Raw genomic sequence first — 27002 nt, 5'->3', positions numbered from 1 at the left:
CTTAGGAGATTGCTCCTTGCTTACCTCTAGGTTTAGGGTCACCTTTCAGATGCTCCTTGATTTGCAGCAGGAATAAAACAGGGTGAAAAGTGCACCTGTTCTGTGGATTGTTGGAAATTCTGCTTCTAGTGTGCTTCAAGTTCCTCTGGGCAGGAGGAAGCTCTAATGTGAGGTAGCTTTAGGGGGTATTAGTTTATTCCTTATTTTATCCAGGGCCCTCAATGTTGAGGGGGCCATCTCCAATATTTCCTCAATTTTGTGATAAAACAGCCTGTTTAAATTTCCTTCATCATCCAATTTTCCTTTAAAATATGAAATGCTGCCAGGTGCCATTGATATTGCAGTAAAAAAAAAAAAAATGCAACCTCCACTGTTGCCCTGCTCATTTATATTAATGAAGGGTGAGAACAGGGAAAGACTAAATTGGACTGCTGATCAAGGCATAAAAATAAGCTATTTTTCTCTTAGTCACCTTCTGAAATTCACTGTACTGTGCAAAAATTGTCCTGCAGCTACTAATAGTAGCAAATCTGTTAGAAGTTTGAAAATACAGTACAATGGCATTGTGCCTGTAGCATTTTGATGTGTGTTTGAGAATTTTCTGGACTGCTAAATTGTGTATGGTTCATTCCTTAAAAAATATTGCTCTACAGTGGTAACCTGTTCTGGAAGATGACCAAGCTAATGTTGTGTTCCTTAGGTGTCCCCAGTCTACTCTGAAAGGATGTGTGGGCTGTGTGGAAATTATAATGGGAACCGAGGGGATGATTTTCTTACACCTTCTGGCATGGTGGAATCCCTTCTGGAAGACTTTGGAAACTCCTGGAAGCTCAATGCAGACTGCCAGGACTTATTAAAACAAGACAGTGACCCCTGCGACCTCAATCCTCATTTAGGTACTGAACTCTATCCACAAGTAACATGTGCAGCAAATGGTGATCTTCTATTTACATAAAAAAGGAAAATGTATGTTTTTAAAAACCCAATAAACAACAGCAACCAAAAAAAACCCTCACACACAGAGACTTGTATTGATGCAAGCTTTTTAAGCAAAATGTAATATTTTGTGAAAATTGAGAACAAAAATTAGTTTAATTTTGCAAACATAAAAAGGCAGCAGAAAGCAAAGGCCCTGTAAAAGGAATTACAGCACCAGAAATAGTGCTAACAGAATATAAAAGCATTGCTTTTCCCTGATTTGTTTTACTAGTGAAACATTATTCTTTCAGTAAGATCATGACATATGAGCTATGGTGTTATCTGTGCCTGCCTGATCCTGTTTTATTCTTGTGGGGTTTGTTTGAGCTTTTTTTTTTGTTTTATAAAAGGAAGAGAAAATGCTTACTGTGGCTCCTCTGGCTTTCCTTGAAAGCCACGTTGATTGATTCAGTGTGAGCATGTAATTTTTCTCTTTTTAGCCAAATATGCTGAGGATTCCTGCTCAGTTCTGATGTCTCCTGCCTTTGAACCTTGTCACCATGAAGTGTGTCCCACTCCCTACGTGAAGAACTGCCGCTTTGATGTGTGCTCCTGCTCCAGTGGCAAGGATTGCCTGTGCTCTGCCATTGCCAACTATGCAGCAGCTTGTGCCAGGAAAAGCATCCTGGTGGAGTGGAGACAGCCCGACTTCTGCCGTAAGTGCCCTGCTGCTCAAACCCACTTATTGTCCTCCTCCTGAAAGTTTTTTTCTAGCAACGTTGTGTGAAAGATCTAGAATGAGGGGCCAGATTTTCCTTATGCCAAATGATGAGAGTAAATCTTTCCTCCACACTGGTAAGGATGCAAAAGGTGTTCCCAGGGACTGCTCAGCACTGGGGGAGAGAGGTGTTGATCTCACACAGATCCACAGAACTTTTCCCTGGATTTCCATTTTCAGTTACTCACCTGGAAACTTTCTGAATGTCCTAGGGTAGGAATCTCCCAAGTGATTTGTCATAATCCATGAACTGCCTTTTTTTGAGGCCCAAGCTTCCCAGGTCCTGACCTCATCAATGACTCCTGAATGTGGGGTTATGGAGGAAGCACAAAAGGGCAAGACCAACTTGCATCAGAAGAGAATTTTGGCAGTCTTGTGGCACCACCCCTGCTTACTGCAAAGCTAAATTACTGTAGATTGCCTGAGGTGTTGTCCAGAAAAATTTTGAATATCTCCAAAAAACTGAGGTATCACGGCCTCTCTGACATCTCTCTTTTATCCAGGACAAGATTAATAGCCAAATTGCCAAGAGGCTGGAGTAGAAGAGTCCAATACCTTTCATTTCTTTTACTTCTCTCTTAGGTCAATCTGGTAGTAAAAAAATCCATTGCCATGTAATTTTGATTGAGCACAGACATACTTTTCCCATAAATATTTGTGAAATGAATGTTTTTCCATTTTCCTGAGCAACTTTGTTATTAAGGAAAGAAGACAATTGAAAAATTTGGGGGAAAGCATGTGTGCTTGGCAGCTCTCCAGATTTGTTCTGTTACTTTTACCCAAGCAGAAGGTAGGAAAAACATTTATAAACTGAGTGTATAGAAAGTGGAAAAAAGAGAGACCTCTGGCCTTTGACCTAGTAGGGTCTGCAGGTCAATAACCACAACTTTTGCAGACCAGAGAGGGCTTGCTGCAAATGAGAACAAACCTAGTTTATATTAAACCACTGCATGGTTTTATAATATTTTACCTAGTTTATGTAAATGTTCAGATAGTGGAACAATAATGTAATAAAAATCCTTTCAGAACTCTGCAGGTCTGGAGGCTGAAAGAAAGAGCAGTGATAATGCCCCATTGCTCTTTCTGTAATTGAACAAGTCAATTTTCACAATTAATCTTTAATAGTGCAGAGCTGCTTCTTCCTTTTTGTGCATTACAGAGAGCTTTGTGCTCTCACAAAGTGACGATTTCCCTGATTGCAGATCCATCAGCCCCCATTAAATAATCCTGGTGCCCTAGACATCTCCTGACACACGAAGGAGAGCAATCCCTCTTTCTTAATGGGTTTGAGATGTGAATGTGCAGGTTGTGTAATTTGTGCTGATGGCCCAACGCACTGAATGTGTGTTCCACCCCTCCCTTCCTCCCCAGAGATTTGGTTTCTTGGGAAATGACTTGACAGAGCTTGCTTGATTTGGAGTGGGCAAGTGTCAGGGAGCAAAGTCATTAGTGTAGCACAGCATTTCTGCTGTGTGTCAAGCTATCAAGTGCATTCGGCTCCCCTATCTTTGACATTATTTTAGTTGCAGTTTGATTATTTAAGACCTGACTCATACCCCTATAACCCACTGTGAATAAGCACCGGAGCCAATCCCTTCATGCTGCATGGGAGGAGCAGACAAGCCACCCCATGAAGGGCTGTGTCTCTCATGCAGCTGTGTGTAAAAAATTGGTTAAAACCCAGGCTGAATGGCTGAGCCCAGAGAGTGGTGGTGAATGGAGTTAAACCCAGCTAGGGGGCTGGTGTCAGTTTTATTTAATATTTTAATCAAGGATCTGGGTGAGGGGATTGAGAGTACCCTCAGTCAGTTCTGGGCAGCAGGCAGCAGGGTGGGGTGTGGATGTGCTGGGGCAGGCAGGCTCTGCAGAGGGATCTGGCCAGGCTGGATCCATGGCCCAGGCCAGTTGTGTGGGGTTCAACAAGGTCAGGTTTGGATCCTGTCCTTGGCTCACACCAAACCCTGCAGCTCCAGGCTGGGCAGAGGGGCTGGGAAGCCGGGAAAGGCCCTGGGGGCGCTGGGGACAGGCTGGACAGGAGCCGGCTGTGCCCGGGGGCAGGAGGCCGATGGGCCGGGGCTGTGCCAGCCATGGCGTGGCAGCAGGGCCAGGGCAGGGACTGTCCCTGTGCTGGCACTGCTGGGCCACACCTCGGAGCCCGGGGCACCTGGGGAGCCGCAGCACAGGAGAGACATGGAGGGGCTGGAGCGTGTCCGGAGAAGGGAACGGAGCTGAGGGAGCTGGTGGGGCTCAGCCTGGAGCAAAGGAGGATCAGGGGGAACCTTCTGGCTCTGCACAGCTCCGGACAGGAGGGGACAGCCGGGGGGATCGGGCTCTGCTCCCAGGGAGAAAGAGACAAGAGGAGAGGGAATGTCTTCAGGTTTCACCAGAGAGGTTCAGATTAGGTTTTACTTAAACATTCTTCATGGAAATTGTTATCAAGCACTGGCACAGACTGCCCAGAAGAACTTGAGTTGCCATGCCTCAAGGTATTTAAAAGCCACGTGGATGTGGCGCTTGGACATGCTTTAGTGGTGGACTTGGCAGTGTGAGGTTAAAGGCTGTATTCAGTTATTTAATGGTCTTTTCCAACCCAAATATTTCTGTGTGTACCTGTGCCATGTGTGTATTGTTCTGTGGCACAGGGGAATCCATCAACAGGTCCTTAGATCTTCCTTCAGATTTTAGGACATGTTCCTTAATGTGGTAGTGCTGGGGCGGTTGGTGGCTTTGCATGCCCTTCTGAAAGAGGATTTGTATGGGATACATCTAGCATGCTGGAGTAGGGAATTAGACAGGCTCTGAGCAGCATCTGAGGATGTCTACAGGGCATGATGGAGAAGATGTGTTAAATCTAGTCCTGGCAGGGTTCACCTCCACCCAGAGGTGGCAACATTTTCACCTTGTGTTACTTGAGGAAGTGGTCATGGTTTCTCTTTCACTCTGATTTCAAAGCCTGCCCACAAGAGGTGCATGAGCTCTTTGATGCGAGCATGTTTTTTCCAATGTTTCCCCGCTGTTTCTCATCTTATTCCTGGGACAGGCTGTGCTTAGAGCACAGCATTGAGCTGTTTTGGTATTATAGGAGCCATCCACAGAGACTAGATGCACCTTGCCTCTTGCTCTCATTTTCCTGTCAATAATGGGATGGGGTATTTTTTAGTGGCAGTGTATTACATAGTGTACAGATGTCAGTCCTCTCCCAGGTCACTTGTCTTGCCTTTTTGCTGTTAAAACCAGATGATATTGGAAGGGATAGAGCAGTGTATTGGGATGTGGAGTGTAAGACTGGCATTTGAATACATAACTGGAAAAACAAGGGATGTTACAAAAATTTTAGGAGGTACATGGGCAAGGAAAATCATAGAATGGTTTAGTTTGAAACGAACCTTAAAGATAATTTTGTTCCAAGGGACACCTTCCACTTTCCCCAAATCCCTTTCAGCCTGTCCTTGAACACTTCCAGGGATGGGACAGCCACAGCTTCTCTGGGCAACCTCTGCCAGAGCCTCAGCAGCCTCACATGGACAAATTTCTTCCTAATGTCTAATCTAAATTTGCTCTCTTTCAGTTTGAAGCCATTCCCACACATGGATTACAAAGCTTTATTTAAGAAAGGAACCTACTGCAAAGTTGTCCCTGTGGACAGGGAGAGTTACAACTGACTAGGAAGTAGGGCAGGATGTTTGACTCTGTTATTCCATCCTTTTTTTGAATCTTGAAACTCATAAACTGATGTACCCATCTGAAATCTGCCAAACCAGTTCCATGTTTCCAGAGGTTCATGTGTAGCAAATGGTTCATGTGTAGCAAATAGTACTTACTGCTGAGGCCTCATGGTAGTCCTGCTGGGATGTGCCTTTAATAATGAAAGTTATTTCTAAAATGGTCCTCAGCCCTGGGCTGTACCTGTTCAGGGTTTGATTTACTGCAAAGATCAGGTTTTTGTAAATCAGAAGCACATTTTTGTGAATGCTGCCAAGAACTCCTGTAACAGTGAGTGAGTCTATCTTCTGCTCAGTCCAGAGTTAGGAAGCATTCACTGTATTGATGAGCACACATTTCTTGGACTGTGTTGTGAAAGGTACATTAAGCAGTTTGGGCACAACTCCCAGACTTGGAAGATTTTTGCTCTTAAGAAGGGTTCAAGTCACCTTAGATGCTTCTGGGCTGGATTTTCAGTTTAGGGTGTTACACTCCCATGTATAGGGCTGCAGGAGTCTCAAGCTAGTGCAAGCATGTCTCTCTCCAGTAGGCAGGAATAATTCTTCATTTCAGAAGAGTTTTTGTGAAGGTGACTGTGAGCCACAGGTCAGCATGTAAGCCTTGCTTTGCTAGTCCAGCAAACACCTGGCTGAGGCTGCAGGACCATCCTGTTATTCCACGGCTGCTAGAGCTCCCAGGGGTGTGTGCTAGAAGAGAGTAGGGTTTATCACATCATTCTGCAGGAATGACAAGAGGAAGGGCTTTCTCTGTAACCCTTTCATCCTGGTTTCAGCAAGGTGCAAATGTCCCAACTTCATTTGCAGCTGCTTCCCTGATCATCATTCCTCATCACCTTACACCTGTTTGCAGTGGAAAGTTGCCACAAGCAACAGTGTAACTCCTGGTTATCAGGAGGCCTGGTAAATTCAAGCTTTTGATAAAACAAGCCCGTTTCTTGTCTTCTGCAATGTGTTGTCATAGCTGCCACCTAGTGCTGATGCTGATGTGTGCAGAGGTGAATGCCTTAATATTGGCCCTGTAGAAGTGGAGGTTTTAAAAATGAGGAAGCCAACATGGCTCCAAAGGCCATAATTAATTTTCACAGGGTACACAGGACATGGCAGCTGAAGGGAACACAGGCAAGCAGAGCCCCAAGCACAGCTGTGCATGGGTTTTTTAAAACATCAGAAAACAGGGGATGGACACAATGAGACAACCAATGAATAATTCTTAGGGTGTGTTTTTCAGGGATGCCACGAATCAGGGTAAGGGGAAGAGAGAGGGTTCAATCTTGGGTTGGTCCCAGAGGTGAGGAACAGGGAACTTTCTAGAACAATTGGTAGGGTTTAGGTTGGCAGGTCAAAGGCAGGAAAGGGTCTGGAAGGAAGGAGATTCTTTGAGGAACAGCTGGGTAGGAGGGTACAATTTAGAGAGAACGTGGGGGATAATAGAATGTACTGTTTTAACAATCAACCTAATAGAATGTAGTAAAATAAACATAAACTGCAACAGTTTGGTTCCATGATTGCTAAAGTACTTCATTATTTGCATCTGTTTCCATAGAAATCACAAAATGCTTCGGGGATGTGAGGCTGTAGAGTACTACTTTTCTACTTATTTTGACCAAATAGTTGCTAAAGATGTTGCAAAGGAAGAGAGATGTATGTGTATATGACACTTGTAATGCTCTTAATGCATGGGATCATGGAATGGTTTGGGTTGGAAGGGACTTTACAGACCATGTTATTCCATCTCCTTGCCATGGGCAGGGACACCTTCCACTAGCCCAGGTTTTTCCAAGGCCCATGCTGCCTGGCCTAGGACACTTCCAGGGATGGGGCAGCCACAGCTTCTCCAGGCAACCTGTGCCAGGGCATCACCACCCGCACAGGGAAGAATTCCTTCCTGCCATCCAATCTAACCCTGCTTTCTGTCAGTGTGGGGCCATTCCCCTTGTCCTGTCGCTCCAGGCCCTTACCCAAGAGTGTCTTTCCATCTTTTTGTAGGTTCCCTTCAGGATAGCTTCAGTGAGGTTATCCTGCCTGTGATCCAGATAATAACAGAGGTTGGACCGAGCTTGAGTTTCGTGTTCTAGGCAAAATTTTGTGGCTGGATTTCCATCAGTGCAGGGTAGTCCAGTCCTGACAATTATTGGGAATTTCATTTAGTAAGGTTTTGTTTGTGTGTGTGTATATATAAGCAGTGCCTTAGGCTACGCCAGTGCTGCAGTTAAGGAGGAATGGTGTAACACTCCATTGATGAGTAAACTGAGCAAACACTTTTTAATCCCAAGCTTCCCAGTCTGTTTTAGGCAGCTCTTCCTTCAGCTGGATTTGGATCAAATGCTCTTCTCCCTCATGTGTTTCACCAGCAATGGCCTGTCCTGAGGGCCAGGTGTACCAGCAGTGTGGAACACCGTGCAACCAGACGTGCCAGTCCCTGTCCTACCCGGAGGAGGACTGTGAGCAGATGTGCCTGGAGGGGTGCTACTGTCCCCCCGGGCACTACCTGGATGAGCACGAGCAGTGCGTGCCCAAGTCCCAGTGCTCCTGTTACTATGATGGGGAGATCTTCCAGCCAGAGGATGTCTTCTCAGACCATCACTCCATGTGGTAAGTGTACTACTCGTAACCCTTCCCTACACACCAGCAGTCCAGTTTTTGGAGGGCTTGAGTTGTTAACTGGGCGAGTTCCTCTGCATCCCCTGAAACTAGTTAAAGAAAAGGTAAGATTTTGCCTCCAAGAAGCCAAATGGTGAGTTTTGCTGTTGTATCTCTCTCTTGGGTTGATTTCAAATATCACCTTACTCAGAATTACTCAGTATTAAGCCCTGTCCTGTGAACAGTTCCTGCCAGTTTGAAATGGAGCTTAATTACTGACAATAGCTACTTTGTGGGCTTTTAAAATGTCACTTTAATGTACTGTGCTACACTTCTTACCTGTTAAAACATAATTACCTCTTGTCAAACATACAAGTATTATAAAGCATTTCTAATTGTTAAATTGAGTAGCAGTAGACTTGAAGTGGGAATGCAATAGCCAGGCAGGCCCAGTTTTGGGAACAATGTATTGTATTCTTTTCCTCTCTACCACAGAAATCCCAAGTTTTGGGAACTAGGTGGTCCCTTGCCTCTTTCCTCAGCAAATCTGACTATTGTTCTGCCTGGCTTTATCCCTGTGCAGCTGCACTGGATCCAGCAGGACAGGGCCAGCAAGCAGCTGGGTTTCCATGCCACTGTATCCCATCAACTCCCTTAAGGAAAGTTTGCCTTTAATGTTGGTAGACACAGTGAATGGAGAGCAACTGCTCAGCCCCACTGAGGTGCTGTTTTGCCTTCTGACAAGTTCCCTGTTGACTGAAAATCAGTGTGAGTGAAAGCTGAATGCTGTTTCATTAAATATAAGCTCTGTTTGTTTTTCTTAGCTATTGTGAGAACGGATTCATGCACTGCAGTACAAACAGAGCTCCTGGTGCCTTCCTGGCAGATGTTTTTGCTGATGAGAGGCCATCACCCAGAAGTTAGTATGCCTTAAAATATTATTTTATTTTGATTTTTTTTTTCTCTTCAGTCTCTTGGTAGTGTAGATTGGGGAAGAAATTCCAGAGTTTGCAACAGCTGTAAAATTGTGAGGTTTTTTTTTTATGGGATAGAAACAAAAGGGATGTGTGGGAAGGTGGAGGGTGCAGGGCTCACTGAATCTCACCTCTCAAAATTAAAATTAGCCATAGCAGTCTCTCTTGAGCTGAAAAGGTTAAAGGATGCTTTGGCAGTGATCTGAGGTCTCCAGTTTCTATTTGAGGATTACAGGACATCAGTAACTCATCAATTTTATACCTTCTGCTTCTCACTAGTGGGATGCAAACTCATTCCTGGTGTAAATGAAGCTTTTAGTGACATGAAGGCTACACTACTGCCAGGTTTCCAGTGTACCTTCCAGCCAGCAGGAATCTCCATGAAATCTGGAGACTGACAGCTCCCATGTTTCCCATCAGTGGACAGGTTTATCAAACATTTGGCTGAAGGCTGTGAGAGGTGCATGGGTACACTTCTAGCATCTGGCTGGGGTTTCCAGCATTGGAGAAAGGTCAGCAGTGCTCTGGGAACTTTTAGGTTTCTCACTGATACATGGATAGAGCTGATGGGATTTTCATGGCATAGGGGGTTTGAGACTGGATATGTCTCAGAGGGGACAGGGCTAGTGGGGTTTTGGGGAGGCCTGAGAATATCCAGGAGTTGGATTTGGTGATCCTTGTGAGTACCTTCCAGCTCAGGATAACCTATGATCCCTATGGGAACACCAGTAGAGCCAAACATGGTGTCTTCCATGGCACACTGACAAATGCACCTCTACATGGGGTCTGGAGGAAATTTCTGGTTGATATTTGCCAGTGCATTGGAGACAAAGGGTAATTGTAGTTATATAATTCTCAGGGTAAACCACCTTCTAGAGGAAAACGCTGTAAATACCTCTGTAGGTACAGGGCAGTGACCTGCTTAATGTTGCTTGCTAGAACACCTGTGACAGTGTCACTGGTTGGGTCACCTGTTCTTCAGGTGAAGCCTTCCAGGTGAATATCTCACCAAACTCTTCCCTTAATGCTCCTGAGACATACTTTTCCTGATAATAGGATGTCAAGACTTACAAAACCTCAGAGAGGCATATTGCTAGTACCACTTGAAATAGTATCCTGGAGTTTCTTGGGACATTCTGAACTTTTGTCAGATCCTGAAGTCTCAAAGAGTTTTTATTGAAGCTCAGGGCACTGCTATTTACAGTCACCAATGTAGTTATATTCAGTGTGGGAAATGGGTCTAAATACAATAATATAAGATGCTGTTGCTTCTCAGAATATAAATTTTCTACTAACTTTGTACAGTGCCTAGAGGTGTTTGCATAGCCCCAGTGCAGTCTGGAATTGCACTTTTATGTTTAGTGCAGCTTTTTTGCTTCAGTATTAAATACCTGCTTTTATGACAGCCTAACTGAGGTCACTCCAGGGGAAGTAGGGGCTGTTTTCTTTGCCATTTCATGTTTAGTGGTGTTGCTCCAGGCTGTATTCTAAATTAATTTTCTAATCAAAGAAATTAATTTTCAAATCAAAGATCTGCCTTTTAGAAAAATACTGTGCCAACAAAACTTGAGTTCTAATTGCACTTTTTGTGAACTCATTTTTTTAAAAGTAAAAAGGAGCTTGACATGCAGATACCCCATGGAAAAAATTATCTGTCCTGCCAACAACCCAAGAGCAGAAGGAGTGGAATGTACCAAGACCTGCCAGAACTATGACTTGGAGTGCATCAGCCATGGCTGCATATCTGGATGCCTCTGTCCAAAAGGGATGGTAAGCAGGTTTCAATACAGCAGCGAGAAGCAGGTCCTCTTTGCTTTCTTGCCTTCATTCTCTGCTACCAACAGTCTTCTTGCAGCTTGGGAATAAGTGGTTGTGAAATATTGACTGTCAAGTTGTGGCTGGCTTAAAGAACATGTACTAGCATTGGAGATGAATTTTAGCTTGTAAAAATAATGATTAATCAAAATTCCAAAGCCTGCCCTGAAGACCATTTGACATCTTCCTTCAGCACTGCTCCTAAACTCCTCCTCAGTCTTGCTGAACTTTCTCAGCCAAAGAGACAGGAGTACACGTACACCCATATTCAGCTTGATCATAGGGATGGAGCACCTCTCCTTCAAAAAAAAAGGTTGAGAGAATTGGGATTGTTCAGCCTGGCAAAGAGAAAGCTTTGGGGGGTGACCTTATTGTGGCCTTCTGGTGCGTGAAGGGAGCCCACAGGAAAGATGGAGAGAGACTCTTGACAAGGTCATGGAGTGACAGGAAAAGGGGGAATGTCTTCCCACTAACAGAGAGCAAGTTTAGATAGGGTGTGAGGTAAAAAGTCTTTATTTGTGAGGGTGCTGAGGCCCTGCACAGGTTTCCCAGAGCAGCTGTGGCTGCCCCATCCCTGGCAGTGTCCATGGCCAGGTAGGATGGGGCTCTGAGCAACCTGGGACAGTGGACGGTGTCCCTGCCCATGGCAGGGGGTTGGAGCAAGATAATCTTTAAGATCCCTTCCAATCCAACCCATTCTTGGGTTTCTCTGATCCAGCCATCCTTCCTGCTGATATTGGTTCCTTCTTGTCAAGTCTCCATCTCTCCAGCTGCCTTCCTGTGGGTTGTACCAAACTCAAGGTTCCCTGTGTGAAGGAATGTGGGATATGAAACTTGCTAAGGTGATGCCAGAGTGTGTCTCAGAGTTGCAGGTGTTGTACTAAGCACACCTTTTTTTTGTTCACTGAAAAGAGGCTTTCTGTGGTCTAGGGTTGTATCCCACAGCAACCCTCAAATTTAATAAGTTTGTGTTTTCTGCCCCTAAAACAGCTCTTCCCAAATTCTCATCATGCAGTAATTTTTAGCAATAATATATATTTTGAGTGTTGCTTCTGTATTTTGCTGATAAACACACATTTATAGAAATAGATTCTACTTCAGAATAAAATGCCAGTTCTAGGAAAAAAGCTCAGACTTGTGAAATGTCTTGGAGGTAAAAAAGAACAGAATCTGAAGTCACCTATACATTTTCACCATGATTTCAAAAACAAGTATTGCTTCTTTTCACATTTCAGTCTGTAAATGTCTATCCTTTAACTGAAAAATATTCCTAAATAGTAGCAAGATAAGGAAACTTAGAAAAGCTTCTCTGCTTTAAAGATCCCAGAGCTCCAGGGTGAACAAGCTTTCTTTGCATCTAACATTTAGCTGACTTGGTAAAGGAGCTCGAGGTTTTTGGTTTCAATTCTGCGCCATGGTGATAGTACACTTTTGACATAATTGTGGAAAACAAAGTATGATAATTGCTCCACAGGGAAAAAACCCAAACCCCCATAGTAATTAACCTTCACGTTTGGCACAGTATTTCATATTCTTTTTCAGTAAGTTTAAACAAACAATTGTTTTATAAAATTGTTGCCAAGAGAGCAGTCTTTGGCCTTTTGGAATTGGAGACTCCAGCTGACTTTGCAATGATGTGAAACACACCCCTGACTTCAAAAAGGTGGTTTGTCAGGTTTTGAATTGAAGAATTAGGCTCACTATTTTTTAAAAAAAATCTCTGTCCACTAGATGACAGTATGGTTTAATCTTCACTAAACTCAGCTTGGAATTACTTGTTCTCATTAGCTTCCCTTGTGGCAGAGAATAAAAATCATGAGCTGCACCCAAGCCACGATGGGAGAAGCCCTCATAGAGGTGATCTTGTAATCACTGCCATGCAAAATCAGGATCAAGCCCAGTCTCCATTCAGGTGTGTCCTGTTTGATCTGCCTTTGACTCCTGGCTTCACAGGAGATGCCAGCTCATTCTCAAAGAACAGTTTCCTCCTCCTCACCCAATGGGATGAGGTTTGAGAGAACCTTTTTTTCTTATTTCTGTGCTCTGCAATGAGGCTTTGTGTTCCCTCACTAGAGAATGATTTGGATGGTAACCAGGATCTCCTTCCCATCCTGTCCTTTTCTAACACAGAGACTCTGGGAGCACAGAGACAAAGCTCATCAAATTCTAGGTTTTCCAGGCTTGTACAAGAGAGGTGAGCAATAAAGGGACTGGAAAAAGAAATTACCATTTTACTTGTCAGTCTCCTGTATTGGTGTTCTGTAATCCTGCCTGATTTATGAGTAATCTCAGAGGGTGAGCTGCTGTTTGCAGGAAGGTCTTTGGGAAATAACATACTACTCAACATGTGTTCCCATAAATATTTCACGTATTATCATGCCAGAAGAAATTGTGCCTTCTTACTGAATTTTTTTTCTTTTGTGATACGGTAGCATATGAAAGTTAGAATGCTCACAGATAACTTATTCGATTGAAGATAAAACCCAATTTCATTCAACTTCTTCCAAACTTTCGGCTTTTTTTCAATTTCTTTCAAAAATAAGTTTTCTGGTTTGTCTTGGCTTAGTATTTTACATTGCTTTGATTTCTAGCAAATAATGTTCAATATGTCATAAAATAATTTTTCTGTCATTGATCATCTGGAAGGTGAGAAATTCTCCATTACTTGTCACCCTTTTGCACAGCAGAAAAGAGAAATCATAACATATGTGCAGGAGTGTGGGGAAAAATATGCTTTCTCAGATTAGTTTACACCACTTCAGCTTATCCCATTGGAAAATATTAATAAATATACAAATTGAGTGTTAACCACCTTTCTGGAGAAAGAGAGGAGCAGAACAATAACAGCATAAAATCCAGATACTCCAAAAGTAGAAAATTAGTTTATGTCTGTTCCCAAAAATAGACAAAAAAATTAAGATTTAAAATTTAAATGAAATATTTTACTGCATTCCGACTGCTGAAATAAAACTATTTCTAAAACTTTGATGCATTAGTAGGAAAAAAAAACCAAACCTACAAATCCCAAACATCTTAATCAGGAAAGTTTGGAAGGCTTGCTTTTTTTTTTCTTTCTAACTATTTTCAACTGAAACTTACCTGACTATTTTGAGTTCTCTGTTGTATATTTTTTTTTATTGTGGGCCTATCCTATGTTACAATGTCTCATGAGGAGATGGGCATGTCAAATAAACATCAGAGACATGCAGCTAACATAAGAAAGAGAAGTCAAGTGTAAACCAGTGCATTTTGATCTTCTGACATGTTGTTAGCTTGTCTTCTCACAGTGAGAGGCTGTTTTAGTTAAAATAAAAATTTATGTAAGAAATTCTTCCCTGTGAGGGTGCTGAGGCCCTGGCACAGGTTGCCCAGAGAAGCTGTGGCTGCCCCATCCCTGGAAGTGTCCAAGGCCAGCTTGGATGGGGCTCTGGGCAACCTGAGCCTGGTGAAAGGTCCCTGCTGATGGAACTGGGTGATCTTTAAGGTCCCTTCTTCCCTAAAATAATTTTTTATTCTAAAGCCTATTAGGTATTGGGTTCTAATCTCACCCACTTCCTTTATTTAATCCCATGCTTCTTCATACCTTTGAGTGACTTTCCACTGAAAGCCACACATGTCAGGAGGAACAGAGCAATGTCTCAGATTCCCCTGACAGAGGGATACTCATCAAATTGTGTTGACCAAGAGTTCAACTTTTAGGTTCATTGAGTTGGATTTCAGGACCATAGGATCTCCTGACTTGGAAGGTCCCACAAGGATCATCCAGCCCAACTCCTGACCCTGCACAGACACCCCAACAAGCCCACCCTGTGCCTGAGAGTGTTGTCTAAACCCTGGATCTCTGGCATTCTTGGGGCTGTGACCATTCCCTGGGGAGCCTGGGCAGTGCCCCAGCACCCTCTGGGGGAAGAAATTTCCTAAACTCCAACCAAACCTTTCCCTGACATTCACTTAGGTCCTGTCCCTGGTCACACAGAGCAGAGATCAGGGCCTGCCCCTCCTCTTCCCCTTGAGGAATCTGCAGAACTGCTGTGAGCTCTGGCCTCACTCCTCTTCACCAGCTGAACAGACCAAGTGCCCTCAGCCACTCCTCATATGGCTTCCCCTCCAGACCTTTCACCCTCTTTGTAGCCTCCTTTGGACATCCTCTAACAGCTTTAGATTGTTATATTGTGGTGCCCAAAACTGACCCCAGGATTCAAGGTGAGGCTGCACCAGTGCAGAGCAGATCAATCACCTCCTATGAGTGTGGGTGAGGAGAATCTTAAAAGTACTGAAACCTGTACTATTGTCCTTCCTTTTGCAAGATTTTTCAAGGTTTAGCAATTAATAATACAGAGCAAGGAAATTTTTGACATTATTGTTTGATCCCCAAGTAATGGGAGAGCTGTTAGTCAACCATTTGCAATCCCATGGATGCAGAGCATCATCCTAAGGGCATTAAATGGTGCAAACAGTTGCTGTTTTCATTACAAATCTGTCTTTTCATGTTGTTGCCTCCCCAGTGCTGCTGCCTCCTGTCATCTCAAGCACTCAGGACTGCTAAAACTCCTGTATTAACTGCAGTCCTTTGATGGATTGAGAGACTTTCAGAGAAAATCCAGCTGCTTGTGGATAGTACTCCTGCACTTGTACTGTAGTACCACATGGTCCTTGTAGTGCAGCATGGCAGCAGGCTGCCAGATGTGCCCCAGATTTTGGATGGGGTGTTAAGAGACCCAGTAGATTGTGTGTTACTGTTAACAAAATCACAATTCATTGAGTTTTGCAGAAAAAATAAGATCGTTCTTCTGGTCAAAGTCCACTTTGGGTTTTTGTGTTTTGCTTGCTGAATCCCACCCACCCACTCTGTCAGTATTCAAGACAAGGTGCTCTTCCCTCTTTGTTGGTGGTTTTATGGCTGCTGCACTGGTTGTGATAAAATTGCTAATATCAGTCTGTACCAGTTTTTAGGGAGCAAGGAGAAGAGGTTCTGATTCTCTTTTTACTGACCAGATGTCTAACACCTAGTTTTGTATCCAGAGGCAAGCCCTCAAGTGTATTGTGAATTGTGTTGCTGAACATTCTGCAAAAATTTAGAAATGTAGCCACAAATGTGAGGTCATATTCCTGCTTTTTTTTCCTAAATGCCACCAGGAAGGAAGGAAAGAAGGTATTAAACTCTTCTTTCTGGTCTTCTCTGGGCTTTCTCACCATTCTTTGTAAAGGTGAAGGCAGAGCTGCAGCTCTATTATCTAGAAAACCATTCCTTTGTTTCCATCTTGCTTTTATCAAAGTGATTTTATTTGACATAATGCAGCTCTCCATAAGCCACAGAACACATGGAACTGCATATGAAGGAAGGGTCTCTGAGCTATGAAAACTTTTTTGAGAGTTATTCCATGTGGCAGTTCTAGGTCCCCATAGGAAAAGGCAAAGCTGTTCTTCTTTATTAACCTGGCGTTCGGACTACATTGATCTCATTGCCCCATATTTAATGGTAAAAAATAAACTGTTTTAATGATTTTGCAGAAAGAATTTAAAGTGGGAAGGTGATATTTTGTGACTTTTGAATGAGAAGAAGGGGAAGGGCTCTCCATTTAGGTATTCCATGAAACAAGAGCCAAACCTATCCTGGCTTTGCCAGAACTGCTATTGAGTGAAAAGTCAGCGTAGCCAGCTTTGGTTATGTTTGATTCTCTGAAACTGGGGGTCTTAAAAATGGAAAGTAATTACAGAAAAAGAAAACAGAAAAGGAATGGGAAAATGGAATAAGGCATTACTTGTTTATCTTTGGCTGCAGTTTTTTCATTTTTTTTCTTTTTCTTGTTTAAGTGGGACAAATTATTTGTTGTTATACAAAGAAACTCAGAAGGGTTAAAATGAAAATATGGATAGAAAATAATGTCCTATTTCCCAGAAACAGGACCTGTTGCAGAGAGAGCAGAATAATATCTCAAGTGGACTGATATTTATCCTGCCTTCCTGGAAATAAATAGGGATTTGAAAGAAAATGAGTGATTACTGCGATTTTCAGATAGAGGGTTTGCTTTGTTAAGGGGCTGTTGTCTGTGACAACAGTTTGTTTCCAGTTTATGTGTGAGAAGCTATTCACCTGCTTTTCATACTTATGTTAACCTGGTTCACTGCATCCTGGACTTTCTCATTCTGCCATTCTTCTGTAATGTCAACTATTTTTCCAGTATCTTGAGATGGTGGGAGCAAGCTGTGATTTATGTACCTACAGCTCTATTTATGTCAATGGCTAAAAGTATTAGTACTGTACCTTTCTCACCTTGGATAGTCTTCATCATTTCTTTTATTCCCTTCACCCTTTCTTTTATTTTCCATCCACACGTTCTGTGCTTGCCCTGCCCATGGCCACATCCCAGTAGCCCCAGGTGGTGACAAACTGTGTGTTCTGCTTAGGTACGACATGAAAACAAGTGTGTTGCTCCTGAGAGGTGCCCGTGCTTCCACAATGGAAGAGAATATTCCAAGGGAGAAACGGTGACTAAGGACTGCAACACCTGGTGAGCCACTGGAACGATGTTTCTTTCTTTAGGGGGTCTACTGTGTTTCTGGTAACACCAAATATTGTTTGCTTACCAGATCTCTTTTAGAGAAAGCCAGCTTTTGCAGCATATTAATTGTACAGACAGCACATTCCCTTTGCATGTTGCATAAAGATCCAATAAAATTCCTTGCAATGTCTGGCAACCTCTACCTTGTGCCCAACAAATAGTTGTGTGTCTGTGCAACTCCTCTGTAGGCACTAGACAGTGGCTTTTGCAACACAAGACACCAATTTAGGACCCATATGCTTTGGGGTGGGAGGAATGGAGCCTGGGCTTTGTCACTAAGCTTGGCTGTTGTGTTTTCCTTTTTGTTGGCTGTCTGAGGCCTTCAAATCAGCCCCTTTCAGCCAGAAGGGGTGTGATGCACTAGCTGTAATATGTTAGGAGCTCTTCAGGGAGATGAAAAAGAATTAGGAAGGGACAAATATTTTATATCTCAAAAGAGTGCTCTATCCATGGAAAACTGGTAGTTTCTTAGAAGAAGAGTGAGTGCTCCATGTCTTTCACCAATATCCTGCTTGGTTGCTAGAAAAGGATTGATAGGTTCCAAGGGGAGTTCTGGGCTGCTCAATTTGCATGGAGTGAAGCCCTCAGCACAGCCTTTGGTAAAGTGGGCCACTTTTGGCTTCTCCTGCACAGCACATTGGCTGCACTGGAGGTGCTTTGTTTCCTGTGTGTGGTGGGGGAGTGTTGGCTCTTTTCCTTCAGAGCTCCAAGAGTCCAGGGTGTAGGACACTCAGCCACCACTGCTGTGAAAATCCTGGGAGTTTTTTGAACTCAGACTTGAGAATCTGTTGTGCATTCTACCCTAAGGTTCCTGCCCAGCTCTGTAGCAACCCCAGGAGCAATGTTTGTATGACTGACTGGAGGTGGGTCAGAGAATCAGCACCACTGGAGAGTCCAATGTGAGATTTTTGTTTGGTACACTGCTCCTTGCATAGCAGTGATTTCAAGTTTTGTATTTTTTAACTAGCGGGACCACTCGTAACTAGCATGAGTTAGCCTTGGATGAAGGTTTTGTATAGAAATATTAATCTCCCGGTGTTTTGTTTAATTTCTTTCCTTTGCAGCTACATATAACATTGTGAATCCATGTACTGTAATTAAACCTGGGGAAAAATAGGCTTGAAAGGTAAAAAGATGGAAGGGAAAGTTTTTTTTTTTTTTTTTTGTCCAGGTACATATTCTATAATCTGCTTACATTGCATTTAGGTAAAAGGGACTCAGCTGAAAAAGAAGCACCATGAAAATTTTATTGAAACAAGAAGAATACACTGTGAAACTCCTCAGTGTTAAGAAGGTTGCAAGATTCCTCCTAATAGCCACAATCAGCCTTTTTATTTTTGATTATTCATGTAATCTTTGATCTTGAAGCAACATGGTTATGATTACTTTATTGTTGTAACTGCCCACAAATCTGGCAATATCTGTAAATTATATTTCCTCAAATACATAGAATTTCTTTCAATATTATGCTCAAGTAAATGTTAGAAATCAGGCTTTTTCTCATTGATAAAAAGCTCTTCCTCACATTTTGGGTGTTTTTTGTGAATGTGGAAGTAAAATTGGAGATAAGTTCCCTTCAGTAATGTCACTAGGGCTTTTTTGCACAATATGACTTTGAAAAGTTTCCTGATAGTTCTCAGCAAATATGAAGTCAAATGTCATTTAGAAAGTGATATAGGAAATTACTATTGCTTTGAGAATTAATAAGAATTGAGAGTCTGCATTTTGGAGGTCGAGGTCTTCCTTTTCTTTTGTTTTTGCTTTTTGTACTGCTGTTGCAGGAGTTCTCATTCTCACTTGTTCCTAGCCAGATGTGAACACCTGCAAAGGCAATATATGAGCCAGAGGTGTCAGATTTGGCGTTTACGTCCAACTTGACATATGGGAGACCCTTATTCATGAACAGCAGAATGTCTCCAAGCCTAAGCCAGTGGCAAACCTTCTGTTATGCAATGTGTTGGAATTCATCGTGGAGCTCAATGAAAATTTGAGTCACACTTGTGCAGCAGTGCACTGCAGAAATTTGCTAATCTGAATTTAGCCACCCCATGTCCCTTATAATCTGTCCATGGACGCATTTACAAAATCTTGCTCTTGTTTAACTGCTAGCAGAGGAGAGGGAGCAGGAGATTTCATGTTACTGAAGTTTCATTCTTTGAAAAAAATGTCTTGCCCAATTTTATAGTGATGTGAAATGTTATCAAGATTAAATAATGTCTGTGCTCAGGTTAAGGCATTATTAGAGAACTCAGTTCAGTGCCCAGCTTTTCCTTCAGATAGCAATTTGATCTTGGGAAAGTACTTCAAGTTTTTTATCCCTGAGTTTTTATGTCTGTAAAGTATGTCTAGAATTCTTTCCCTGACCTCACAGAGCTTGGTTAGAAAATTCCTGGAGCAGTGACGTCCATCTGCATTCATGGAGCATGTAGTGGATGCATGATTTGCCATCCTCCAGCATAATGATTAAATTATTATTATTAGATGTTGTGTCAAATGGTATTCTAACTCTCCACTGATTCTGAGTTTTATTTTATTTGCTCAGACTTTTGCTAGTTAGCAAATCAATTTATTTCACTGATCAAAACCTGTGGATGTCAAGGGAGAGCTCCCCTTCCATATTTGCAGCTTCTGTAGCAAGGTTATGCTCCTCCAGGATACTTCTGCAAAAGGGCAAGAGTGGTGGATGCTCTGTTTTGCTGAAAGGGTACTTGGAGCAGAGCAGCATATCCTAAATAAATAAAATTCTAGTATAAAAGCATACTCCAGCAAATTCTAGTATAAAAGAATATTTCAGCAGACTCTGTCCTGACCTATTTTGTAACAGGGAAATTCAAACCACCCAGAGTCCTACATGCAGCTTGTAAGAAGCAGGGAAACACATCCCTTGTTCATTTTATCTTAATGCACTATTAGGATTTATGCACCCACTGCTAAAATATGCTGATTTATGTCAATGAGAGAGCCTCTCACCTGGTGGTATAGAGCTCCTGGAGACAGAGACTGTGGCACTTTGCCTAAAGCACTTTGCATTCTCTTGCTTGTTGTTTACATTGAGATAAGGACAACTGTCACTGCCCCCTTTTCTCTGTTACAGTGTGTGCCAGGGGAGGAAGTGGGAGTGCACCAAAAATCTCTGTGATGGCACCTGCACTGCTATTGGTACAGCTCATTACTTGACATTTGATGGATTGAAATACAGGTTTCCAGGAAACTGCCAGTATGTGCTAGCTCAGGTAAGAAGAGCATGTCAAATGCTAAAGCTGCCTGATCATATAAAAAAACAGTTTTACACCAGGTAAGAAGCCCAGTGTTTGGATAAATCACAGTTATCTATTTCTAATTACTAAGCCAGATGTGTACTAGAGAAAAATAGAGCTTATTAATGTCTTCAGAGATGTCTTGAGAATTTTGAAGAGTGAATTGTGTTCTATGTCAGGCTGTCTGTCATGAACCTTATGAGAGCACCTTGGTACAGAGCAGAGCTGTCTGAATCTCATCTCTAAAATGGAATTCTGGCTATCCATAAATCAATGTTTTCTTCTTTTCCTTTTTATCCTGTAGTGGTAGCTTGCTGTCTAGCTAAGTGAGACAAGGAATGCTCAGTGAACCTTCCCTAAATGCACCCAGAGCATAGGCTCTGCTCATTCCCTTCTGCATTGCCCTGTCTTGTTCCATGCACCACCTGCTTGGAGTCCCCTGACAGTATCCATTTTCCTCACAGCAAGGAGGAGAGGGGGATAAAGGCAGAGCACACTAAAACCAACTTTTGATTTGTGGAAGCAGCCAGAATTTAGTTAACTAAGATAAAGGCTCGTCTGCATGCAAATTATCGTGTCTTTAGAAATGTCTGTGCAAATAAGGATTTATCTGAAAATTTGGTCTAAAACTAGAGGGATTCACTGCTGATTGGTAACAAGAATATTCTGCAGTTACAGTGGGATGTGTTTATTGGGTGGGCTATTATTTTCCCCACAGAGTCCTCATTAGTCACATTACTCCTTGCAGTTAGGGACAGATGTGTGACCTGCCTCTGCCTAGGTCTTTAAAATATGCTTCCACCTTGATTCCAGCTGGATTATGTTTGAGGAGTGATGGCTTTGGTACTTCTGAGAGCTCTGTGTAAAGATCTTATGGGTAGCAATACCATAGGCTACTACAGAACTGCTTAAAATGGAATTCAGATCTGTTTTGCTTAAATGACAGACACAGAGAGCTCCACATAGGGCCTTTTCCTTAAAAGGTGTGTACTGAAAAAAATGAACACTACCAAAAAATAAAATCTAAAAGGCCAGAGAGATAAATTCTTCATGTAAATGTAGTAGGAACTCTCCAAAGATCTCAGAAATATTGGACTTAGAAGAAAATCAATACATTAATCTGTGTATTCAGATGTGCCCCGTGCCCTTCATACATTTTAAAATATCGCAGATACTGTAACATGGTGGATTCTCCCTGCCAAAAAATACTCTCCAAATTATGCATGTGTGCCTCACTCTTTAAAGGATGGAACACATGAATATCAGTGCTAAGAGTAAAATAAATTAACATGGGAACAGTTGGCATGCCAATATATATCCTAGTGACCACAGATTACCGTATTTGAGGCTTCTTTTTTCTCTGTGTTTTTCCCTATGTGTGTTTTTCAAGTACTCTGCATTACTGACTCATTTATTTTCTTATCTGATAGGATTTCTGCAAGGGTGACTCTGGAACATTCCAGATACTCATTTCAAATGAAGGTTGTGGCTTCACTGGAGAAAAGTGCACAAAAAAGGTTATCATCTTGTATGAAGGAGGGGAAATAGAGCTGTTCAACGGAAACGTATGTACTCTTTCTTTTCTTTTTCCTTCCTGTTTTTTTGGGGAAAACAATTTCAGATTTTTCAGCAAGCTGAGGCATGAATGACCTCACACTCAGAGGTTCTTGATCATAAAATTATCAGGTTAGCAAGATTATATTTAACCATTTTGCTTGCAGAGGTTTAATGCTTTTTTGGTATTTCTGCTATTTGGTATTTCTGCTGTTTTGGTATTCCTGCTATGCCTGATGCCAATCAGTTTATCTCAGGTAATCATAGAATAGTTGGGTTGGGAGGGAGCTGAAAGATTACCCAGTTCTACTCCCCTGCCATGGGCAGGGACACATTCCACTATCCCAGACTGCTCAGAGCCCCATCCAGCCTGGTCTGGAACACTGCCAGGGACTGGGCAACCTGTTCCAGGGCTTCACCCTCAAAGGGAAGAATTTCTTCCCAATATCCAATCTAACTCTGCTCTCTGTCAGGGTGAGGCCATTCCCCCTTGTCCCATTCCAGATCCTTGCAAAGAGTCTCTCTCCAGCTCTTTTGTAGCCATTTTAACTATTGGAAGACTGCAATAAGGTGTCCCTGGAGCCTTCTCTTCTTCAGGGAACAATTCCCACTTTTTCAGTCAGTTTTCACAATAGAGGTGCTCCAGCCCTCTGATCATCTTGGTGGTCTCCTCTGGACTCATTCCAACATGTCCATATTTAATTACAGCTCCATGTACTCTAATTAAACCTGGGGGAAAATAGGCTTGAAAGGAAAAAGATGGAAGATAAAGTAATGTTTTTGTCTAGGTACATATTCTATAATCTTCTTACATTGCATTTAGGTAAAAGTGACTTAGCTGAAAAACAAGCACCATGAAAATTTTATTGAAACAAGAAGAGTACAGTGTGAAACTCCTCAGTGTTAAGAAGGTTGCAAGATTCCTCATAATAACCACGATTAGCCTTTTTATTTTTGATTATTCATGTAATCTTTGATCTTAAAGTAATCATAACCATGTTGCTTCATTGTTGTAACTGCCCACAAATCTGGCAATACCATTGTAAATTATATTTCCTCAAATACATAGAATTTCTTTCAATATTATGCTCAAGGAAATGTGAGAAATCAGGCTTTTTCTCATTGATAAAAAGCTCTTCCTCACATTTTGGGTGTTTTTTGTGAATGTGGAAGTAAAATATATTGGGCACTCCAGACCCTTTTTAAACATGGTTTGTCAAAGCCTGTTTCCAGCACCTTGAAGTGCAAGGAAGGGCTAAGCGATGACTGACCTGTGGCTAGTGAAACATCAGAGCTAATTTAGCAACCTGAAGGACTGAGCACACACACAAAAAAAGAGTCACTGCTCCAAGAAGTTGTTACTGGAATGTCAGCTGTCGAAACGTGAAACCACTCTGTATTTGCCTTGTTTTGGGTTAGTATACAAAGCTGTACCAGGTTTGGAATTGCCTGCAAATTGCCACACAAAAACATGACCTTTATTAAAGGTGTCTGTGCGGTACACCTTGACAGCATAGGATCCATACAGGTTTTGGGTGCTGCAGGAATGAACACACGACATATTGGTTGTCCAATTCTTCAGTTCTACTGCTAAAGAATCCCTGGCTTGGCCGAGGGTGAATAGCAGTGCAGGGATGATTCCATCTAGCTGGGCTTTGTCTGAAAGCTTCTTTAGGTGGCGGATTTTCAGAAAAGCTGTGATTCCATTTGGATATGTAAGAAAGGGCCAGAAGAAAGCAGCAGGTGATTTAGACATCCAGCAGCTCCAACATCAGAGGGTGTTTGGTTCCTGAGGGAGCTTGTCCTTGTAAGACCTAGGTCTGTATTATAGCACTGTCCACATGACTCTGAGTGAATTTTCAGTTGTCTTTTCAGACAGTCTAAAGCTCAGTGTAATAATATCTAGAGCAGGTTTGTATAGAAATAATAACTAAAATATTGATTAAGGAAAAACAACTAATATGGAGACTCCTTGGAAAATTTTTATTCAGTAATGACTTTCTACTCTCTTTTTCCACAAGAATCCTTAGAAGCAAGCAGAAGAATCAGGTATTATTTTGGCCATTAAGGTGTTTACAATTAACATTGTTTTAAGATGATATGTTTTGAGAGCAGCTTCTACTGCTGCTGGTAAATGGGGATTTAATTGGCATGTTACGGTTCTGGCTGACATTTAAAACAAAATGAAATAATTTTTGATTTTCTGAAACAAATCTGCAAGTTTGCAAGGTCAAAAGTTTATGACTTCATGGTTGGGCAAAAAGCCTCCATAAACATAAAAATTCTGTAATTTAGGTCAACCTTCCAGCTCAACTTTGTCCTCTTCTGTGTTTTGGAACCCTCTGAATTTGGAAAGACTGTTCTAGAATTTTAAGTGGTCAAGTGACTGTACTGTGTAGTAATATGTTGGGCATAGGTGAAAGTTAAAAAGCTTTCGATACCTAAAATATCTTTTAATATCTTTCCTAAAGACATTGAAGACCTTCTTTAGGAAATCCATGGAAGATGTAAACTGTCTTCTCTGGGATAAATGTTTCTGATGATAGCTCAGAGATTAAATTCTGTGCTGAGCTTTTACTGAATTGAGCAAGAAAGAATAGTGGGATAAGGAAATATTTTGCCTTTAAAGTAGGTGAGTGGGTAGATGGTTTCTGGGCTCTTCTTTCTTACGGGAGTTTGTAATTTTCCCTTCTTCCCCCCATTCCCCCTCCCTCCCGCGGTACCTTGTCCCATTCCTGTGTTCCCCCGCCTTCCCCCTCGCCACGCGGTCCGGTCCCTGCCCGCTCCTGCCTTTCCCATCACTGTCCCGGGCTTTCCCCGCTCCTCTCCCCTGCCTCCCGTCCCACTGGCCGCAGCTCAGGTCCCCCCCGCCCCGGCACGGGGTATAACCGACCCGCAGTCGGTGTCCCGGTGTCTCGGGGACACGCTCCCACAATAAACACGTGTCTGCACCCGTGTCACCATTTCGTCTGTTCCCGCGCTAGAACTGAGCTTCGCAGAGCCGAAGGGGAAAGAAGCGCCGCCGCCTCTCTCCCCCTCCCGCCGTGTCCCACCAGCGCTCGCCCGGAGCCGGTAGCAAACAGCAACACTTTCTCCTTTATATTAATTGCTATTTGTACCGATTAAAAGTTTCCATCTGCCTCTTCGAGAACTCAGCAGTTAGTGCATTAATATGGTGCTTAAAGTAACAGCCATGCCAGACTTTTCTTTTCAAATGTGTTTAATATTCCTACTAGAGTTCTCATTGAAAGGGAGTTGTGGTGTGAAAGGGAGCATTTTAAATTAATCTCTTAAGTTCTTAGTAGCTGTGTTATAAATTGTGACACGACAATTTGAAGTGTCTTAATTCAATAAAGCAATTTTATTTAAAATAGCAAGCGAGTAAGGCAGGCAAAGCACAGCGCTGGGCGGCCGGGGAGTCTCCTGCTCCACCAACGGCGTGCAAAAATGTTCTGTCCCAACCTTCCTTTTATCCCCCCCCTTCTCCTTGCAGGCGTGACTCTCCAGATGTAGTCTGAGTCTGGTCGTTGTGATAGCTTCTAAGTCTCTTCTTTTGAGATACAGCAAGCAGACCAGATACACACACCCAGGGCTCTAATCTCAACCTCCTTATCACCTTGTAAGCAAATAAGCATTTCAAAGACACACCAGTACATTCTTATGCAAACCAAGGTAAGCGAGCATATCACAGTGAACAAATGATCTTCCACTTATCTCAGCTGGAGGCAGGGAATTTGCAGCCAGATGGAAAAAGAAAGAGGCACATAGCCAAAAGGAAAGTGATGGAAAAAATGAATAGACACTGAAAGGAATCTCTGGATTTTTCCCTGTTGGTGCAGTTCCTTGGGAAGAAGGTCCTTCCTGACTCCAGAATAAGACTGGTCTTTCAGAGGCCACTGTTAGGGTTCTCCCAGTTCTCATTACAGTGGAACTAGAAGGACAGAATTGTTAAGTTTCCTAAAAAGATGAAATAAAAGAAGCCAGAACCAACATGTAATTATTCAGTGAACCAGTGAACAATACTAAACTGGTGATTAATTGAGTATACCCTGTCTTTATCAGCCCCACTTCATATATTGGCATGCCCTGGGACCACATTCCAAGACTTTGGAAATGGGATGAGATTGAAATGCTGTACTTGTATCCCAAATTTTCTGTTTTTCTCTAGATATTGTATGGAAACTCCCGAGAACAGCATGATTGGAAGCACCTGTTAACATGTCTCACTGGGAAAATAACCTACCTTAAAAAATAATTAGAGACATTGCTGATAGCACAATATGTTTTTCTCATCCAGGTAAACATCAGGGTACCTCCTAAGGGTGAAAATGATAATTTAGATGTCATCAAGTCTGGCCGTTATTACATCATTTTACTGGGCAAAAGCATCAGTGTGACCTGGGACCTGGCCATGGGAGTCTCCGTTATCTTAAAAGGCAATTTCAAAGTAAGTGGTTTTTGCTTCACCTCTTATTCTCACTAAAGAATGCACTTAACCTGTCCCTGGGGAATGCTTTTTTTTTTTTTAATTATTTTTTTAATTAATGCAGATTTTCATGGTATATTAGGTATTTGTTCAAAAATTGAGGGGTTGTTTGATAGTACTGTAGGACTGCCTTATTTTCCTGGTTGTTCAGCTATAAGGGCCAAATCCTGGATCACTGGAAATGAGTCATGACAGAAAGGATGAGTGCTGTGGGGCCTCAGAGTAACCATAAGTGATTTCTTCTGTCTTCAAGAAGAGCAGCATAAGAGCCAGATTTACTGGTGATGGTGATAGGACAGCAGTCTCCAAAAATAAAATGGAGTTGTAAGGACACACTCCAAAGAGAGCCACTGGG

General features: G+C 42.4%; 1 protein-coding gene across 3 annotated transcripts in view; it reads left to right on the top strand.

Annotated features, from left to right (window-relative positions):
* VWF (von Willebrand factor) overlaps positions 1-27002 on the top strand; it is a 130038-nt gene that overhangs the window by 42490 nt on the left and 60546 nt on the right. For all 3 annotated transcript variants that reach the window (XM_085568519.1, XM_021540069.2, XM_085568520.1), the window contains 9 exons: positions 701-896; positions 1419-1634; positions 7770-8010; positions 8823-8917; positions 10582-10742; positions 17196-17299; positions 20445-20583; positions 22038-22172; positions 26459-26608. In XM_085568519.1, the coding sequence (XP_085424645.1) occupies positions 701-896; positions 1419-1634; positions 7770-8010; positions 8823-8917; positions 10582-10742; positions 17196-17299; positions 20445-20583; positions 22038-22172; positions 26459-26608 (1437 nt within the window). The remainder of the gene's footprint in view (positions 1-700; positions 897-1418; positions 1635-7769; positions 8011-8822; positions 8918-10581; positions 10743-17195; positions 17300-20444; positions 20584-22037; positions 22173-26458; positions 26609-27002) is intronic.

This window comes from Lonchura striata, chromosome 1A (assembly GCF_050655825.1).
Source record: "Lonchura striata isolate lonStrDom1 chromosome 1A, ASM5065582v1, whole genome shotgun sequence".
NCBI lineage: Eukaryota > Metazoa > Chordata > Aves > Passeriformes > Estrildidae > Lonchura > Lonchura striata.
The sequence above is the reverse complement of the archived record's forward strand: the minus strand, read 5'-3'. Positions and strand labels throughout refer to the sequence as shown.